Genomic DNA, 21,387 nt, shown 5'->3' on the forward strand with positions numbered 1-21,387 from the left:
ACACAGGATGAAAAAGATATTACAGTGTCAAAATTTACAGTTATGACAACGTGTCATAACATTAGCTAAAATTAAGTGCATTTTCTGCTTTAGCTAAATTATTTCAAAGTTTTTACTTACCTGACTGAAGATTTGTCACTGTTCTTCCTCCTCTGCTACTGAAATGCAGCCCTGATGACTCTATCACTAAGTGGCTGAGTTGGTCTGAAGTTATCTCCTAGGATTCCATCAGAGCCCTCTAAAAGTTCAGCACCTTTAACATGAGTCCTCAGTCTTCGAAATTCCTCTATCTGAAAGACAGAAAAACAGAAATGAAGAAGCTGAGACACATTCTTCACCATGGGACTAAAAACAGAAATGAAGAAGCTGAGATACATTCTTTACCATGGGACTAATGATCAAAACCAGCCTTGTCCAGTCAATTCCACAGCTTTGAAATCTGGAGTGTTGAGGTGCTATATAGTAAGGTCAGTAATTAATAACATTAATAACATTTTAAAATAGTTATCAGCACTGTCAAAACTCTTGAGATACAGAATAAAACAAGAACTCTTATGCACATGGTTTGACAAACTTAACCTTTGCCTATTCACAACTTCTTTTTAGGATCTATAACCATCTTGGCCATTGCAGATTACATCCTATGAATCAGCCTGACTGCTGTGTGCTTAGAGTAGTAATTCTGGCCTTCTTCAAAGAAGTGCATTCCAGGAATAACTTGCTTGCCTAAAAATTGTTTGCAAATTCTCCTAGTGATTTATTTACTGCCTGAAACTGTTGTTATCTTCTAAATCAGAAGAATACTGAACAGATTCTTAGTTTTAGAGGATGTCTGTTGACATTTTATATGGAAAAATACAGCTTTTGTGATCAAAACAAAATACTGCTTCAAAAGATCTGTACATGTTGACAGTCAGAAAGTCAAATACAGTAAAAAATAAATATAAAATATTTCAGTTGAGCCAAAACAAATATGTTTCTTGCTTACAGACTCTTTTTAGATTTTTCTAAATCTAAATCTGGTGTAGGGAAGAATATGAGCAGCTTCCATCTCCATCCCTGGTATTAGCATCAAGTGCTGCGTGATAAAACACTTTTCCTTACTGTTCACCAGTGCTGAGTGGTGTCTGGTACTTTAAATAGTTACAACTCCTAGAAAAAATTATGTTTCTTTGATTTATTCACAAGCTCTCTTAGCTGGATACAGCAAATATGCTTAATAGATGATTACCCAAAAGCCTCAGCCTTTTTAATTGTACTGACCCTGTGATGCTTCACTATGCAGTTCATCTCTAACTTGAAACTGAAGATACCAGAAAGTAAAATGGAGCCTACACAATCATTTTAACATCTAAAACATTACAGAGATAATTTCTCCATGAAAAACACTCTAGGAAATATTACAGGGAGAATGTAAGCATGATTCCAGAATTAAATTAAATGAGGTACTAAACAGCAGGTAATGGAATTTTTATTCTCATCCTGCCTCCTTCCAGAGAATATTTTCTTACTGCAACCTGGAACACAACTGCCCTCATTGCTATTTTCCACTCTATAGCAGTACTGATACAGATTTATTTACTTGATTTAGAGGCTAGCTTAGCTCTTCTCTGCTTCATTTTCCTCAAAAAACCAGCGTGCTTGGAAATCAACTCAGCTTCTGGCAGCTGAGATATAAGGCAAGAGCTTAGACTGCAAAAATGAAAAAAGCTTCTTGAAGGTGCTTTTAGAGACAGAATCCTGTTATGGAAGATTTTTGTTGTTGTTGTTATTTACTTAAAGCAACTGAAAACAAACCCACTACCAGCTTAGAATTGGAAAAGTCTTCAGAACTCAAGAGCTGGTAAATCACTGAAATCATTTTGTAAAAGCATCCTCTTTCACCATCTGAATCAACTCTGGAAAGTCTGAGATAATTGCAGTTTAGGAAGGAGCACTTTACAAAAATGTGGCTTTTGTTTGATCTTGTGAGAATGAGATACTTCAAACAAACACAGATGAAGGAGAGGGAAGAGCAGACTCTCTGCAAAGCTGGCATTTGTGAGCTGTCTCCTACTGTAACTACAAATGCTCTGTCCCAGTTCCCACAGTGAAGTCTTTCTCCAGGAGGTACTCCTCACAAAGCAGCTTCCAGTTTCTTCAGTCAGGAGGGCAGAACTGACCTGATCTCTGTGCCTGCTCTTTAGTCTTTAGGAAAGTCAAGAATTGTAGCTCTGCTCCAAGGGGGAATTTCTTCTGAGATCAACAGCCTCCTTGTTTAGCTGTTACTTCCATGGTTCAGACTGCCATGACAGAGACCCTCTGCACACATGGTGGTTTGCTCTACTCGTGAGAAGTACTTCTCCCTGGGACCCTGCCTGTGCCAAAACTACTTTCCTTATTACATTTCCACGTGGCAAAGTAGTATGTGTGCCCTGCTCATCCTGTTACACCACTTATCATCTCCTCCCAACCCTTTGTAAGTCAATGCTATGGAGTACACCCTGCAGGACTGCCAATGAAACAGATGTTTTAGAGGCATATGGCTAAGCACCCTTGGATATCCACACACATTTACCAGGAATAGCCACTTTAAAAAGTTCTTCTCCTGCCCAGAAGACATTAAGGATGACCTATGCCTGTTCACACTGAAATTTGATAGTAACTTCTAACCAGTGTAGAGGCAAGTCCACAATGTGAACAGTTCCATTTCGACTGAGTAAAACTGTTCATGTTCATGTTGTATAGAATTTTTTTTACTACTCATTGTGTTCAGATCCTGAATACTGTGTTCTTCTGTTTCACTTACATATTTGCTGAAGAATAGAGCACACAAAACTAAGAATTTGCATGTTTTCTATAAACATTTCCTTCATATGAGGCATAAAAGTGTTATCCTTCTGTTGGACAATTTCACATGTCTCCATGACACCTTCCAAGAACACAGACCTACTTCCCAGCACCCAGAATACCATGAAGCTCTGAGTGCTTTATCTTACAGTTTACATAAATTTTGCACAATTTCCACTACAGCTCCATATGCTAGTTACTATTTCTGTCCTTTGGCAGTTTTTGATTCTGAATGAGGTAGACAAAAGGTCTAGAGACCCTGCCATTCAATAAAAGACCAGTTAACTCTGACAATGAATACAGTAGAATGACAGCTCCTTCTGCATCATTGTTTAAAATCCCTACTCTGAGTGGCTTAGACAGTGCACTCATTCTGGGCTTCAGTGAACCACAAAGCAGATTATTCACAAATGTCCCATTTTTTTAAAATATAGCGGAGAGAAGAACAACCAAGTCTTTTTCAATTATTTCCTGCTTTTTACTGGCCTAATAAGAGTTTTCCCCCACTGGATTTCACCAGTGTATATGCCTGTGTGAGGTTTCTCACAAAAAGAATCAACACGGTTCTTTCTGGGCAGTGTATTTCAACGTAAGTCAAGTGAGGATGACAAAAATCTCAATAGGAGGACAGGAATATGCACAGAATGACTCACAAAGGACTTTTTTGATGCAAGTGAAGTCTCATGACAAAGAAAATTACTTCCAGTAAGGAAACAGCATTTCTCAGGATTCCAGGAAAGCACATCCTGATGCTGCAGTCCTGAACTACTCTTTTGCTATTCGCATAAACAGCATACTCAGATCTCCTTTCACTTAACATTGACTTAATTCAGTAGCACACATCTCATCAGCTGAACTTTACCATCTTAAAATGTCTTCAGGAAAAAAAAAGGGTTCTCTACTTTGTAATGGTCAGCATATTGTGACTGTCAAAATAGTAACTGCATTACTTCAAAATAACAAAATGTGAAAATATTTTATGAGTGTGACCATGAAATAGAATGGCAGTTTTATTCACTTCTTTGCCCTTATGACCCGCACTTCATTAAGCTGATCAATATTGCTGTGTTAATTGCAGAAAATTAGCATCTTGTCTCCAATATATGAGCTAGTTTGATCAGAGGAAAGAATTAAAACCTATTTCATATTATATTACGTAATTCTTTATTTGCTTAATATTGACACTCAGAACATGATTATTGCATGGCCTGAAAAATAAAAGTAGCATTGAATTTGTCTCTCACTGGCTATAACCACAGATGCTACTAGTATTTATATAAAGCACTTGGCATTTCATTAGCATCCCAAAGAAGAAGGTTCTACAAGGTAATGACTCATGTAAAAATAATGTATTTAAACCCATTAGAAATGCATTTGCACCGAAATCTATGATTTAATACTACAAGCTGGCTCAAAAAAATTAAATGCCTCTACGAGCCTTCCATGGAAGATTCAAAATGGTATATCCTATACTACATCCTCTTATTTTCCATAGACAAAAGCCCTTGCATTTCTAATCTCTCCTTAATCTCTCCTGGGCAACCTGCTCTAGATGAACCCACTTTAGCAGGGCATTTGGAATAGATGATCTCCAGAGGTCACTTCCAACCCAAATCATTCTGCGGTTCTGTGATTAAATGAAATCTCTCATAGGCACTCATGCCCACATGCACAAAATAGGCCAGGTATATCACTGCAGCCAAAATGCTAATTACAATTTAAAATCTTGGAATTTTAGGCTATAGCAAAATATTCTAGAACCAGCAAAATCTTATTTTGGGCATGATGGAGAGCTCACAATACCTTTCAATTTACGAATCCCAGAATCATCTCCTCTCACTTATCCCATATTTATTCTTCATTTATATATTAATTTTATTTACATACTTATTTTTCATTGACATCTGAACGAAATAGCTGATGAAATATATTTTTTTTTATCCCACCTTGGTAAAAGCCTTTCAAGTTCTTAATAATTATCTTTCCTGCACAACGTTAACTTTAATGCTGCGATCATAAATATCACTGAGGAATTTTTTTCTAGTTGATATTTATCTATGACAAGCATAGGGGATCATCCTGGCATAAGTCTGCTCCAATCCTTCACTTGACTCCAGTGACACTTCTCACCCACAAACAGTGCCAGTGGGAGGGAAAAGCTGCTCCTTGACTTGTATGCCCTTCATCACTGCAATGGTTTTGGATTGGGTTTACGCCTATCAAAGGAATGCAGCAACACAAACCAGCTACCCCTCACCTAACAAAGGCCATGGTTGTGAATCTCAGTCTTTGCCCCTGCACTATGGGTCTTTTCTCCAGGCACAATATTCCTTTCAGGAGTCTTATCCCCTTCACACAATATTCCAACATCCTGCCTTCTAGTGGCAAATTAGTACATAGTAATACTAACTAAAGTTGCACTTCTCTTCCTAATTCCTCTTTTGTTCACCCTCTTGCTGTCTCCCACTACGTGTGGATAGTTTAAACTTGGCTCTTCTCTGTACACTGATTGGATTAAAAGGGAATAGAGACCACAAAATCTGCAACTAGCAATATCATACTATGTCTCAGTGTAATAGCTGTGAACTTTGTACACCTGCTTAAGTCCCCTTATTTATCAATATCATATGATATTATCAATATCATATCTGGACAATTAGCTGACAAGTTACAAAATACACTCTGTCTTTAAAAGTTATTCTGAATCTCATAATGCTAACAGAATGCTGTTTACTCAATAGTAAGTAATGCATTTACTCAGTAGTAAGCAGCCACAGCTCTTACCTTTTCATAAACAAATAACAGATTCATGATGGGATGCATTTAAGTTGCAGCTACCAGACAAAGAACTTATTGGGAGCTATTGCTTTTATCCTATGATTAGACCAAGTTCAGTTTCCATAAAACAAGAAATGCTGCCAATTTTAAATTGTCAAAATATTGTGCTGGCATCACTAGCAAGGTTTTAAATTATTAAAGCTGAAATAATTTAAATCTGAATTTATCACCTTTTATACTTTTCTCACATGCTTCAGAGCAGGCAATGAAAATGAATGCATTCAGCTTCAGGGATTCTAGGTAGTTTCACTTAAATTAAACACACATTTCTCCAGCTGGGATTCACAGACTGTGGGAGAATATTCATCAGGAGTTTTCTTTGTTTTTACTGGGGTTATTTGTAGACAGATTTGAAAAGTTTTACATAGAAAGGCTCACAACTGTTAGATTTAATTTAAGAAAAAACCCCAAACATTTGAAAATACATATGTGTGAAATCAAATTTAAATAGGCAGTTTTCATTTGACATTTATTATGAAACGGAATTTTAAAAAGGGCCAGGTAAATTAAATGTAGTTCAATGCAATCTAGCCAGTCTGTACTACATTAACGTTTTTCATTCCCCAGGATGTAGTGCCTCCCTGTGCTTTTTTGTTCCCTTAACATTAAAAAGCAGTGATATTTGAAAGCTTACAATTACAAAGAATTGAAATTCTTTTGCCCATTGAGTTCTCTCTTTCTTCTTCGTTCACTTAAATATAAGAATTATTTTAAATGCAGATGATAAATGATAACAAGGTTTTTCATCTCTGACCTTTGCGTTGCTTTCAGTGACTCAAAAGGTTTAACCTTTACTTGAAAAGCCATGTACTGATCTAATGGGATCTTTAAGGAGAACAGACATAACGTTCTGATATATACTTTTGCACGCTATAACCTTTAGCTCATAACCATATTCCAAGGTCACTTTAAGCACAGCTGTTACCTGCACTTGGGACACAGTCAAAGGATAGCGAAATAATATCCAGGTGACACCTTCACTGCAGGGGGGAATGGTTAGAGAGCCCTCATACACCCAGTAGTCACGCAGAAGAGGGTCTGAAATCAAAAGAAATGTGGAATTTTAATGACATTAAGGAAGTTGTTGGTGTCTTTCAGTTATGACAGCTGTGGGCTCACTCGCATGATGAAGTTAGTAAGCAGAAGCTAAGGTGTGGATTTATAACCTGCCAAGCACTGCCCACTGCTTCTTACATATGAATGTATATGAGCTTGTGGTCATTATATTACAGTGAGTTACCCTGCAGATGAGCATTTTAGATGTTAAAATGCCACTTTGTAGATCTGAAAAATAACAAGTACACAGCTCTTTAAATTAACACGGCAAATAAGAAATGTTATTGGAATAAAAGAATTCCTGTTAATGTCAAAAGCTAAAAGAGACATTGAATTTTGAAGGCGGAGGGTCTGCAGTGATTGAATTTTAACTTGCTTTTACATTAAGGCTATGTCTCAAGAATTAATTTTATTTCATTTTTTAGAAAAAAAATCAATGAAAACTCAGGTGAAGAAAAACGTTTCACTTTGCAATTCTGGTGACATATTTTTTGACATTAACTGGTGCTTCCTACCTTTGTAAAAGTGAGTTGAATTTCAGAGGGGGAAAAACATCAAGGTTTCCATTATAATTACATGTTTTTTTAAGTTCATGTATTTACTAATAGGTTTATAAATAGTTAGAATAAACAATTGTCACTGCAGAAAATGTATTTTGCCCATGCCGAGTTTTAACTCTACATACAACACATTTAATTATTATTTTAATTATTTTAATTTTAATTTCTCATAGATTCCAATCACACTACACTTCATAAGTGAGACAACACAGTTTTTTCCTTTGCTGCTGTAGGCCATACAGCCTAAAAAGTACGGAGAGGAAACTGCCTGACTGTAAAAAAGGGCACAAGAAACAAACCTAGTGTGAAACTGGAGACAAAGGGTGGTTAATGACGGCATGGAGAGCCAGGGGAAAGATTGTGACTAGCTTGACAAGGACAGAATGGGAGACTGGAAACAAATAAACCTGCTTGGTTGAACTAACCTGTTACTGTCACTTCACTACTAGCTCAGAGGAATATCAGTAGAATTAAATCTTGCTAATGAAGCCTTTGATTGTCAGTAAATGGATTTTGTTTTGTTTGTGTAATTTTCTTTCTCAGCTAGGAAATTATGTAGCAAATCCATTGACAGCAAGTTGCATTATCAAACACTCAGTATTTAAGAACTGCAAGAATTAATTCAGCCCATCCTGTGCATTGTGATACAGTGTTGTTACACGATCAGGTCTTTTCTGAAGAACCTTTCAGCGTTTACTTGCAAAGACAGATGACTCTGTTTTTAAAAGTACCTAATATTATTTAGAATTCTCAGAACAATATGAGGCATTTAGTCTTCTTTTTCCCATGCTTTTGAAATCCTGCTTGTTAGAATATTTTTTCATTTTTCACATTTCTAATACACTCACTTCTCCAGTGCCTGAGGGCTTAAGTGAATTAATTTATCCTCCCATACCCTTGAGTGGTGAGGAAGGATAGATTATCCCCTCACTTTAAAGCTGGGGAACTGAGGCAGAGAAGATGAGGCCAAATGCATCTATTCATTTGAGGTGTTCAATATGACATGCTTAGAACCTGATTTCTCAGAGTATTTAACTTTCTGTGGCACATAATACAGTCAGAGCACTGCTCCCATTGACTTCTCTTGGTGGTGTAAGCACTCAGCACTTCTGCAAATCAGACCCCATGATCTCAAGTCGGGCACCTAGAAAATGAGGAGCACGTAGTTAGAGATCAGTTGTGAAAAATTTTATGTGACTTGATCAGCATCAAACAGGAACTGTGAGGCAGGGGTCCTGTAAAAATTAACTTATGGTCATGATATCAGGTGATGTTTCGTAATGGATATGCATGAGAGGCACAGGCTCCCTTAATTCCTGCAATTCCTAATTGCTGAGCACTTGACTTTGCAACCTAGACAATATTCTTTTGATATAATTAATGTCTCTTAATGTAGACCTGGGCTACTTTGAAAAATTAAAGATCTTGCCACTAGGACAGAGTTTAGGTTGTTCTTTTTAGAATTTTTTTTTTTTTTTATGAAGTCACATTTCTTCCTGTTACCCTTTAACTTTTAGCTACATAAGTTTGAATTTGCCTCCTTTCTTCATTTCTCCTTTTATGCTATACAACTGTCATTGCATAATGGCACTGCCTTTTGATTCTGCCAAACAAACTACCTTGTTAAGTGGGTAGCCTTACACTTCCTAGTTTATCCCAAGTAGAGAAAGAATTACACACAGCTGTCTCTCTAGAGGGGCTGGTAAATTCTCAACAAAGCTAGCCACGGTGTTGTCAGCAGCGCACAGACTACGGTAACACATCCCACTCACATGACAAAGGTGCAGATTTACAGTAAATTCCAGTGGGACTTCACCACTATCCCTGTTAGGATGTGCATTACCAAAACGCATTACCACCTTATGGGACACACTCAGGCTTGCAGTTTAGGCAAGGCTTTAGATTAAGATTGTCTCAGCCTCTGCAATCAGCTACTAATCCACACATGCGAAAGTAAGCAAAGGCACCTACCTGGCAATAAAGAGTTGGGATTAAAACAGGGTATTGTTTTGGACTTTCCCTGAAAAAATGAATACAAATCAATCTCATCACTAGCTTCTAATTAAAATGCTGATGAATGCCGAGATAAAACATATTCTATGTTCTTACAACATTAAGCCTTGAATTCCTGTGGAAAGCAACCTCATTGATAGCTCCCATTTCATCATCATTGCATTTGTCCTTGCAGGTACACAAACAAATATTTTTATTCTGTTTTTTATTTAATTTTCAAGCTTATCCCAGCAATTTGTCAACCTTCTGCCTTTAGCACCTGGACTTCTTTCAGGTACCAGCCTTGAAATTCTCTATATGAAATTCAGGAGTTTCATACAAAAAAAGTTTAAAAAAAAACAAGGGCTAAAATAAGCCTTCCTTAACTGACTTTTAATAAAGTAATGCTGGTTCCACATGTTTAATACATGAAAATGTTACGTATGCCAAAGTGTGTTTGATTCTGACCCTTTGAAAGTCACCATTATAACGCAGTCACACAATGGTGAGGCCTTTCTTGACCTTCCTCTGCTTGGCTGTTGTCTCAGTAACATAATTAGAGATCCATACACTATTGTTTTCTCTGATATCTTCATAAATAAAGAGTTTATAATATTAAACATTATGACTGATGTTTACCATATATTATTTGACTAAAAGATTTAGATTCCTTTCTAATTTTTCTGCACTTCAACATCTGCTGAAGTGAATGGTAATCTCTTCAGATCAATAAAAAAATGTGTCATCAATACACCTCAAAATCCTTTTAAAATCAAAGGTATGCATGATTATTTCTATGTTACAGATCATGAAGCAAAGAGATGGAAATAACTTGCTCAAGGTCATCTAAGATAGCGTCAACGTTTTGGAGAGCACACAAATCTCCTCAGTCCTGCTAGGATTACTATCTGTCCTTCAAGATCCCCACACATAATCCACTTGACAAGTTGGTATTGTGTTTTTGCTAATTTCCCTGCAAGTTAGTATGGGTGCTGAGTTCATCTATTCATCTCTACAAATTAAAACCAGGTAAGTTTGGAGATATGGCTGCGGGTATTCACAAAGCACGTTGCAGTGCTTGCACTCACACTGGCTCCATGACAATCACTGAAAAGGCAGGACTTGCAAGCAGTTATTGGTATAGATCAAACTTTCTGGCCACCAGAAAAAGAAAGAAATACAAAAAATATATATTAGCTGAACAATATTATCTGAATAAAATGCTGAGGTTTTCATGTTGGCCTTTACATGTGGTTTTACTACAGAAATATCTGAAATCTTTCTCTTGGCTCCATACAGACCCTTTGCTCACTGTGTCTCTGGTCATTAAAGGAAGCATTGCTTCAAAAATGCCTTACCTTGTACTGGATGTCCTGAAGAATTTCAGTTACAGCCTTTAGGCCCACATGCTCTTTTCCTATCTGAAACACAGCAAGCAAAGATGAGTTTCAGTATCTCGGTATTTCAGAAACTGTGAGGCAAAACACAGGTCAAGCAAAACAGTAAGTACTATAGCTGCTTTCAGTTTAGCTACACAACCTTGTGTTAATCAAACACACTGATACATGACAACTCCAAAAAATTAAATCATTATAAAATCACCGGCCAAAAGTAAACAGGGCTTAAATAACTTTAAAGCAGAGACAGAAACCCACAGAAAAAGAGTCATAATTAAGTCTGGTAGGTTTTGATTAACCCTGTTTTGCAGCACCTATCCTATGTGGAGTCAAAATCATGCAGTATTGTGGCATGTAAATGCCAAGGATACAGTTTGCCCTTACGGTTTTTGTCATAAAAGTACACAGAAAGGAACAGAGTGAGCAAGCATAACAGACACTTTTTGAATTTGTTCCCATAGTGTTGCAAATCTGGCCCAAGGTATCTCTGAAGCTCGGGGGAGTTTTTTCCTGCCTGCAGAGTGCAGAACAGCAGATTCCCTCTCTCCCAGCATCTCTGGGATCGTGCCAGGGAAAGCCAGGCTCCCGGCAGGCTGCAGCACTGCCTCTGCTAATCGCCTGTAAGGCACAGAAGATGGGGCTCTAAAGAAACACACATTTTTAAAGAAATAAAAGATTCTAATTTTATATGGACGTTGCTCACTCTGCACACTAAACTCAGCTGCTTCTGACTCAAATCACCCATTCCAGGATCCCAGTTTTACCTTCAGAACAAAATCAGAAGAGGCAGAATGCCTCTTGATCCACTTAATTTCTTTGCCAACATGTACAAAAGAGAGGTGAAGAAATAAGCCAGTACGAGTGAGAATAGGAGAGCTATACCCTGAAAAATTTGATTGCTTTTTGTTTTTCTTGGAATAGAATGACACAGTAGCCAGTGGAAGGAAACAACTGAATGTCAACAAAAGGTACTTTGTTATTTCTAGGAATTTAAGAGCATTTTCTTTTGTTTCAGAATGGAATTTCAATTCCAAACCTTCAAAGTGAATAAAAGATATTGAAGTCACTTCAAAGATGCTGCTTTTAAATTAATAATCCCCAAGGGCTGTCACTTAAATCAGTGAAAATATTTTCACTGACCTTAAAATAATGTATTTTGAGAACTGTGGTACAAAATTATTTTTCCATGCCTTTACCAAGAAAAAAATGATCACCAAATTTCCTCTCACTGTTCCTTTAATAAACAGCTTAAAAATTACTTTTTCTTGGTCAGTTGTAATTATATGATTCCTTTCTTGGCTAATGAAAAAGCCTTTTTGGAATGCTTAAGAACACCGATGTGGGTGAGAGACCAGAAATGGAAAATATATCATTGAAGTTTCATATTTATTTAAGAACTTTTATATATAACTTTCTAACTGACTTGAAGGTTACCTCTGCTGGAATAAGGTGACTTACATAAGCAATTATCACACAGCCCTCTAGGACACAAAGCTGAAGACTTCCTAACTTCCATTTTTAGAAGTTCTATCTGAGTGTTGAGGCAGTTACCAATGTACCTTTAAATTCAGAGGTAAAGCTCAAAGGCACTCATAAACTCGTTACGAAATACGAAAAATTAGTAATATCACTGTGAAAGAAAACCCATTTGATCTAAGCATGAACTCTAAACCTCTTCCCCCAAACCCATTTAAATAAAACAGTTTGCCATTTCTCATGAGGAAGATGAGGTGTTTGAGGACTAAAACTGAAAATCTTCATAGGGTGCAGACCTTGAAAAACCTTCAACAGCAATTAGACTGTAGTGTTAACTTCCCAGATTTCATTATGCCATGTCCCCAGGAAGCTTTAAGCCTTCCCATTGCAGGCTTTTCTGGGGGTCTCTGCCAAGTCTTGTTAACACTCTCAGTTCTCTGAAGGAGTAATATTCCACCTTGCATTTGTCCTGTGTGAAGAAACACACTTGTCCCTGTGTTCAGGAAAGCACAATTCCACTACCAGTTTTCAGCAGTGCCAATGGGTTAAGTAGGTCTCTTTTTTAATCTTTCCTCCTCTCCTTTATTTCCTCCTCTGCCTATTTCCTCAACCCCCCAAACATCAGACCCAGCCAGGAATTAATAGAAATACATCACAGAGATAGTGAAGCATTTGTCCCACCTGACAGCTCTCATTCTGCCCTCAGAGGACTGAAGACTGGATGTCTGCTTATAGCCAGAGTCACAGAAAGATGCTTAACTACTATTATTCCTTCTTTAACTAACATACTTCCAATATCCTGTTTAAATAAGAAGTGATTGCTAGCACACATATAGAAGACATGACTGAAAAATATCTTTTAAATAGAATACCAGCAGTCATGCATTGTTTTCTTTTATGAAATCATTAAAAATTAAATAACATGGAAAGGACCTCATTATCCTCAGACAAATGACAGTGCATCGTAACAAGTGGAACACAGGAAACTTACCTGCACAAACAAAGCAATAATAGCTATGCCGTGCTTCTTCCCTACTGCCTCATCAATGCTGCCGTACAATGTGGAGTTCCAGTGCATTAGATGAAGCTAGAACAAAGTAGTGCAAATAGAGCGATAGAGAAATATGTTTTGTAATTTAAAACACCAGCAATTAACACCAATTAACAAAGCCTCAGCATGTTGTGTGTGCGCATGCATGACTACACGTATGTGCATGCTCATGGCTGTGCATGAAGGGCTAATTGGATTTACTATTGTAAATATCAGGGATAACAAGAAAAAAAAACAGATAAAGTTGCAGATAAAGTGATGTACAGCCAGTTAACAAAAATCTACATCAAAAGTGTGAATTACTATAGTAATGATGATTTAACAACTCACTCAATCTCAATACTGAAAAAATGTCAGCTAATGAAATCCACCAACATTGCCTTTCATCCAGCCAACTCTCTCCCAAGGTAGGAGAATTATTATGGACACAGGCTGTCCAAACACACGTCTGACTGACTGACTGTACTATCATAACGTCACTTGTCTCACACACTACCTCCCAAGACAAATCATTCAAATGTCAGTAGTAAGAGTAGAAGTGATTTCAGGGAAGGTTAAACACAGAGAAAGTCAAGCAGGGAAAAGTGGCTGGAGGACCACCTTAAGGATAATGCTGAAAGAAAGGGATGGTAAAGAGCAAAGGAGCTGATATGTGAGTGAATACATGGGAGGCAGAAGACACTGGATAGTAAACACAAAGTCTGCTGTGGTGAAGTGTCACAGCAGAATTTGAGAATTAGTGTTTGAGGAAAGTGCTGGAAGACAGACTAACAGGAAGTTGGAAAGGGAAGGGAGGGAAGGGAGGAGGGAAGGGAGGAGGGAAGGGAGGAGGGAAGGGAGGGAGGGAGGGAGGGAGGGAGGGAGGGAGGGAGGGAGGGAGGGAGGGAGGGAGGGAGGGAGGGAGGGAGGGAGGGAGGGAGGGAGGGAGGGAGGGAGGGAGGGAGGGAGGGAGGGAGGGAGGGAGGGAAGGAAGGAGGGAGGGAGGGAAGGAAGGAGGGAAGGAGGGAAGGAGGGAAGGAGGGAAGGAGGGAAGGAGGGAAGGAAGGAAGGAAGGAAGGAAGGAAGGAAGGAAGGAAGGAAGGAAGGAAGGAAGGAAGGAAGGAAGGAAGGAAGGAAGGAAGGAAGGAAGGAAGGAAGGAAGGAAGGAAGGAAGGAAGGAAGGAAGGAAGGAAGGAAGGAAGGAAGGAAGGAAGGAAGGAAGGAAGGAAGGAAGGAAGGAAGGAAGGAAGGAAGGAAGGAAGGAAGGAAGGAAGGAAGGAAGGAAGGAAGGAAGGAAGGAAGGAAGGAAGGAAGGAAGGAAGGAAGGAAGGAAGGAATCTACTGAAAGGTAATATGCATTTCAAACATGAGTTTTTCCAGAAATAAATGTAAATGTAATCTCTGTGCCCAGGTCTGATAACACTGCAGAGCTTCAACATCCTAAGCATAGCAGCTTTGAAGTTTATCTCCTAACACTTAGACTTAATTTCCATTGTAAAATCATGATCAGTGTTTTGTTCAGTCATGTGTCTAAGAAGTTAAAATGTCATTTTTATAGCAAACATTGTTTCCACCTTCAGCAAAATTAGATTTTAAAACAGTGTATCTTCCTATTTTGTTTTTTATTTCTGTGCAGAAACAGCCTCTGTGAAATACTTATTACACTACAGGAGTTCATTCAGGCATCTCAGCATTTCAAAACACCAGTTCTTCAAGAAAGCACTCTCTACTTAATTATTTCCAATAAGAATTTTAGGCACTCCTTTGATGACTGTTCTTCCAAAAGTAAACACAAACTTTTAAATGAACACATTGTAAATTGAATTAAATTCCAGATTATCACACAAATAATTTTATTCATTTTGATCCAAGGCATCTGCTGTGCAAAAAAAAAAAAAAATCTTAGAAAATATAATAAATCACTTTCACACAAGAACACTAATATAAATAATCTTGCCCACAGCAAGTGGGCAAAACTTCTAGACATACAAATGCTCCCTGCTACAACTAAGCCCATGAATTTACTTGGTTGTGTGCACTTCATCACGTATAAAAAGCTTTGTTACACATTTGATTTGCCTTTGGATTTTAAAGTCAGAGGATCAAATAATGAGATTTCAGCCTCCGAGGCTCCCGTGGGCAGACTCAGAGCCACAACCACCTGCGAAGATGAAGACAAAGCCCCGCACTTTCCCGGAGAAGAGCCCGACGCTCGCACCAGCTCCCCACTAGAGGGGGATCACGGAGTCCCAAAACCCGCACCAAAATCCCGAGTTTAACAGGGAAATGTGAGAGAAAAAAGGTTGTGCTGGCTGCAGTGGCTCACTGCTACGAGGACAGTGCTGTGTGGCACCAGGACTCTCTCGGCTGGACACGTCAAAGCAAGCTTGTCCCTTGGTGGCTGGAGCTACAGCGCCCAGGACGATCCCCATGTGCGGGACCGTGACTTTGTGTCAACAGGCGGGACTTGGCCAAGGCTGCTGGGGCATTCAGCGTGTTACACTGCCTTGGAGTGAAGTCCAACCTGACACCTGTCTGCCTCTGACAACAGCACCTTTGCTCTACATAGATCCGAAAAGAAAATGCTGAACCCCAGAAAGAGGAAAATGAACAAGCACTTCAAATTGTTCAAGCAATGACCCTGGTTTATGCAGAAACCGATTGTCCTGTCTCAGACCAGGCATGTTCAGGGCACAAATTTCCCTATGATAAGGCCACATCACCTAGAAAAATGACACCAAAACCTCTGTGTAATGCTATAAAATGTTAAGAACTCTAGAATTAGTCTGTGCAGCAGTACATATATATGTAACGGTAATGCTGACATGCCCAGAGTAGATTCAGGTTTAATAATCATCACTAAAGGTACTGAAAAATAGACAGTCAGCACTTTCTGGTCTAAAGGTTTCTGTAACTTTGATGGTCTGCTCAAGGATGTTAAAATTTCATAGTAGGATCCTTGGAACAAGATCCATCATTCTGTACAAGGTTGCTAACACCCAAAGTAGAGTGAACTTCTGATCTGTGTTTAAGATGCTGTAGTTAAAGACGGCCATAATTAGAGTGGATTAGTGATTTATTTTTTTAAGCAGCAGGTTGCAGACTTGTTGTCATAAACACTAAAGAAAACAGGTAGAGAGCACTCCTAGCCCCATGACAGTAGATGACTGGGGAGTCCAACAAAAAGTGGTCAGTCCCTTATGTTCTTTCTACGTAGCATCCCTTATTGGTACTGCTAACAACCGCACACTGGATGATGCACTGCAGTGTATTTGTTATGTTCCTGTGTCCTGACTCAAGGTGATAATCAGAATTAGCTGTTCACAGAAAATAATCTATCATTAGTGATTTACAAACTGAAATTAGAAAGGCAACCTAATGAAAAATAAAAATTAATACCATGATACTTTCCAATAGCAAGCCAACGTATCGTTTGTTTTAACTCCATAAGGCCATGCCATGCATGCACACTCAAATAATTAAACACATTTGGTTATGCACTTAAATAAATGGAAGACAAATTATTTCTTCTACAAAGCAGGAAAAATGTAGCTCAAAGCAGGGCTGGGTAAATACATGAAAAAGTCATTCAGAAAGTGAGCTAGCAAGGAAGAAGTAACTGTTAGTAGTAAAGTGTATGGGTTTTCTAAATCATGTTTAATCCTGTGTATTTGTTGCTCTCTGGAGCTGTTCTGACTTTTGTGTGTTCTTTTTTATTTGTAATGTAACATCAGATATAAACATCAGACAACAGTTTTCAAAAAAAGATGGCAACAAGTCTACAAACATTACAAAATCTGAACTCTTGAGAGTACAGACCACAAAAAACACGGCCTATAACTCTTGTTAATATTTATAGGAATCAGATGTGCACAGAGGAAAAACCACAGTGCTTTCACAAATCTTGAAACTGTCAATAAAATATAATGCCTATGCACATGGAAAACATCACATCCACGCCCCTGTATCTCACAACTAGGAATAATCACAGAGGCTATTAATGTTCAGTATGTTAGTAACCTTCATTTTGACATTTGAGACAGCTGTTTGAAAAGGGGTGCCAGCCCCTGATATGAACATAACCATGCAGGGCATTTTAAACCATCAGCTGCAGTGCCTTGGCAGCTTCCTGTTGTGCGGTTTTCACCCAGAGCACAAAGCAGCCACACGTGTCAGTGTGGCAGGAAAGGTTCTGCTCACTTTGGTAGGTAATGTTTTCATACTTGGTAGTTATGATGGTTCTACATAGCCAAAACGAGTCAGCTATGCTGTTACTGATTATCAGTGGCTGGCTTGACGTGCCAGTTTATTTTTTACAAAATAATTGGAAAGCTATCAGAAAATCCTCAGCACTCAAAAAATCCACTTTCCTCTTGAAAAAAAAACATAATTTTGGGCCTTTTAACACTACAGCTGTAAATCAAATAATTGTAGCAGCAACTTCTTTACAATCAGATAAACTGAAAACTCATGAAGGCAAATGATAATAAAATTCTGATAAAGTTGATTTGCTCTGTGAACAGCTGGAGAGACTCTCCTACACAGTGCAGATTAAGAAATCATTCCAGGTAGCAGAGCAAACCCCCTGGAAGGATTATTCTGTATGGAACAAATTCTGAGAAACTTCTCCATTTTCATCTAGTCCCCACTCAACCAAAAGGCTACTGAACCTAACCCTTATTCAGGAAAAGCTGACAGACATTAACAGGGCCTCTCTCAAAACAAGACTTTCTCTTAACTGAATAAGGACCTGACATTGTGGCTTTAAAGTCAATAAACATCTATTGAATGAAAACCCTATCCCTTAAATCCATTCCTTTCTCTACCACAGAAATACTTCCTATGTCAATATGAAAAGGCCTGATGGTAGATTTTTTGCACAAAATTGGAGTCCTGGGATGACAGATTCTAGCAGGAATCAGAGTCACTCCGTATGACCTATCACATTCATCAATCCTGGAAACCAGTGTCTCTCAATAAAAACCACACTTACAAAAATGTACATTTTCTCCTGTCTGTGGCACTGACTGCTCTGTGGAAATCTGCAGGGTCTAAAGCTCACTGAGAGCAAAAATGATCTTTTAAGCTCTGTTGATGACCTTACTTTATTCCCAGCTCACATATAAAACATATAATGACAGGATAATTTATGTTGGAAGTCACCTCTGAAGTTCAACTCTTTCACAGCAGCACCAACTTCAAAGTTAGCTACTAATTCAAAGTCAGAGCAGGTTGTTCAGGTCCTTGTCCAACTAAGTTTTGCATATCTCCAACGATGGAGGTCTCACAACCTCTCTAGATAACCTGTTCTGTGCTTGACCTCCTCCATAATTTATCTCTCCTTCTACTTAATCACCTGTTGCAACCTGAGTCCCTTGCCTCTTATAATTTTGCACTCCTCAGGATTCTCTTTTCAGGAGCCCAGGCATGAATTGCCTGTGACCACCAAATCAGCATCTCATGATTGACTCCTGAATGATGCCTTTTCTCAAACCTCCTTAGTCATCTGCTTTTTGGAATGGCCATCTTTCACCTAAACTTACTTTCAACTAAACTTGCCCAGCTTTTGAAATGTCAAGAAAGTTGCTACTAGCTCTGTCCCTCACTGTGGCCTGCTGGTGTGCATATGTCACCCAAATGTCAGACCAAATGTGATACAGTCTAATTCCCTACAGGAAAATACATCCTGAAATAAATCATGGCTCATCATCTGTTGTGATGTATCTGATTAATGGTAAAGGGAGAAGAAGGACTCTGCTCCAACATTTCTGCACTCTTGTTGCAAATTTGCTATGAACCTGCATAGTCTGGAACGTCCTGCTACCATAAAAAGCAGCTCATATGCTGAAACTCCTTTCTTTATGAATACTTACTGCTAAATGACTTAAACCCTAATTTTCTGTTCAATGTGCTGTGTTTCCACTGGCTAAGTCAAGCAGTTCAGAACAGAGCACTGAACCCACGCTCCATAGGAGTCAAAGGGAAATGTGTCAACAGCAAAAATCCTCCCGACCCTCCTGGCACCAGAACCTACAGGGGCCTGATAAAACCACTGGCAGCTGAGGCTGCAAGAGGCAACAAGAAACACCTGCCCTGCCTGGGTGTAGGTCCTGCCTCAATTCAATTGGTAACCATAACCCATATTGCAAGAGCTTGCAACATGGGGGATTCTTCTGTTTAACAGGCTGCTGTTTGTGCTCTACACACAGTAGAACACCATAATTTTTAAATAGTTCCTCTTCAGATCAATTAGAATATCTGATTGGGACACAATTGTCAGTAGGCCTGCTTGAAACTGTGCAGCTGGCATGATCACCTATTGCATTTTTCCCACTCTCTAGACTCTTGATTGAGAAGCTAATTATTACAAAAGCGTCTTTCTTCAGTGCATGCTGCATCAGGTGTAAATTAATCTTCTAGTAACCTTTGTTCCTTGCTCAGAACTAGGATATACAGCTATTCCTTGTTAGCTGTGCAACCAGCTGTTACAAGTTCCAGAAAAGTCTGTTTAGTCTAACAATATTACAGGATAGAAGGGACCTCTCAACAAACCTCTCAAGGACCACAGATTTTTTTATTGCTCTCATATCTTCCCAACTCTCATTTCAATGCATACATCAAAATTCTAACAGGGGAATACTGCATCATGATGTCTTAATTAGAGGGACAATGAAAACAAGTCAGTCTGGAAATTTTGAGCAGACTGGGTTTTGTGATATTTCTGTCACTGCTAAGAGTGTAGCTGAAACACTCTTGATTCCATAAACACCATCTCAGGGATAAATCTATATCTCTAAGGTAAATTATAGCAGCTTTAGAATTCTTCTGCTAAAGATTGTAGAGATAAAAAATACTCTCCTTGACTCACCCAAGTTTGCCAGGGATGAGTATACTTCATACACAACATGCCATAAAAGTGGAGTAGGGAAGAGTAAAAATGGCAAACTCTGGCTACCTAACTAGGGCCGGCAGGAAGGCTTTTTCCTGGATTGAGAGGGATGAAATGAAGCTGAAGATTTCAGCTAATAATAATGGAAGGCAACACAGTCTAGTTGTACAATAATGATGTATAATTTCAACAGCACAAATATTGCGAAAGCAACATCTCAGGAGGACAAAATGTGGAAAAATTGTGTCTTGCTATTTTACATGTGCACAAGAATTTATGAGTTGATACTTGACTTGGCACTGAATTGTTTCAGGAAGCAATTGACTAAGCTGTTGGCAGTGACCATAACATACAGTAATTAAGTTTCAAATCCCCACAAGGGAACCGAACCATGGATATGACCAGGGCACACAGCTTCCAGAAAAAGTGATTAAAAAACCAGAAAGTTAGTTATTAACAGCCTATAGGAGAGGTTTAAGAAAATAAAGTTAATGGAATTGATACAGAGACTGTTTGAAAATGTCTCAGGAGATGAAAGAATACGTGTACATACTTCATGCCACAAAACAAATACCCATAAAGTAACAAAGTCTTCATGGTTAAACATTATAGCTCAGTCAATGTAAACATGCTTCCTTTGAAAATAGGAACAAATTACTAGATCGTGAACTCTGGGCAAAATGAAGAAGATGAAAATGTTGTTAGGTTATAAGCTAGTGCACTTGGCTTATGCTTCCAGACTTCAATTTTTCAAGGCTTCTATAGTGGATAGGTGCCAAAATGCCAATGAATTTCAGTATAATTAAAATCCTCTTTAAAATTCCATACATAGATCATTGTAATGAAAAAATTACATAAAGGGAACTCTCTGCCTATCTTTGAAACACTAAATTCACCACTACGGGATGCAACTGAAAGCAGTGCCAATGAACACAGATGACAACACTGTTGGCATTAAAAATCTTCTGATTAATACAATGTAGGAGAAGAGAAAGCACAATTTCTGCTGAACTTTTGCTTGTTATAAATTACTGAAAGTGTTAAAGATTGAGCAGATCTAGTCTGTGCATTAATCGTCAGGCTCCAAGTACATTCAGAACAAGATGACATTCCCTGAACAAAGAAGTCTGTAATCTAAGATCAGAGAAATTAGGTGCACATAAATCAAGATGGAGCAAGGTATCCTGGAGACACTGTTCAAACAACTTCACAATCACAGTGTGAGATATTACATGTTTCAGGTCAAAAGCTAAATTCACAGCTAAAACATGCTGAACATATGCTTGACTTGGACACCAGGATAGTCCAGAAGCTTTGCTG

At 38.4% G+C, this 21,387-nt stretch overlaps 1 protein-coding gene across 1 annotated transcript in view; it reads right to left on the bottom strand.

The window, feature by feature from the left end:
* The window catches only part of CA8 (carbonic anhydrase 8), a 49,912-nt gene that overhangs the window by 13,667 nt on the left and 14,858 nt on the right, over window positions 1-21,387 (bottom strand). The window contains exons 4-8 of the mRNA XM_058833013.1: window positions 13,140-13,235; window positions 10,634-10,696; window positions 9,255-9,303; window positions 6,593-6,705; window positions 121-290 (exon numbers count right to left, since the gene is read on the bottom strand). Of these exons, the coding sequence (XP_058688996.1) occupies window positions 156-290; window positions 6,593-6,705; window positions 9,255-9,303; window positions 10,634-10,696; window positions 13,140-13,235 (456 nt within the window). The 3' untranslated portion in view covers window positions 121-155. The remainder of the gene's footprint in view (window positions 1-120; window positions 291-6,592; window positions 6,706-9,254; window positions 9,304-10,633; window positions 10,697-13,139; window positions 13,236-21,387) is intronic.

The sequence above is a fragment of the Poecile atricapillus genome, chromosome 2 (genome assembly GCF_030490865.1).
Source record: "Poecile atricapillus isolate bPoeAtr1 chromosome 2, bPoeAtr1.hap1, whole genome shotgun sequence".
NCBI classification, from domain to species: domain Eukaryota; kingdom Metazoa; phylum Chordata; class Aves; order Passeriformes; family Paridae; genus Poecile; species Poecile atricapillus.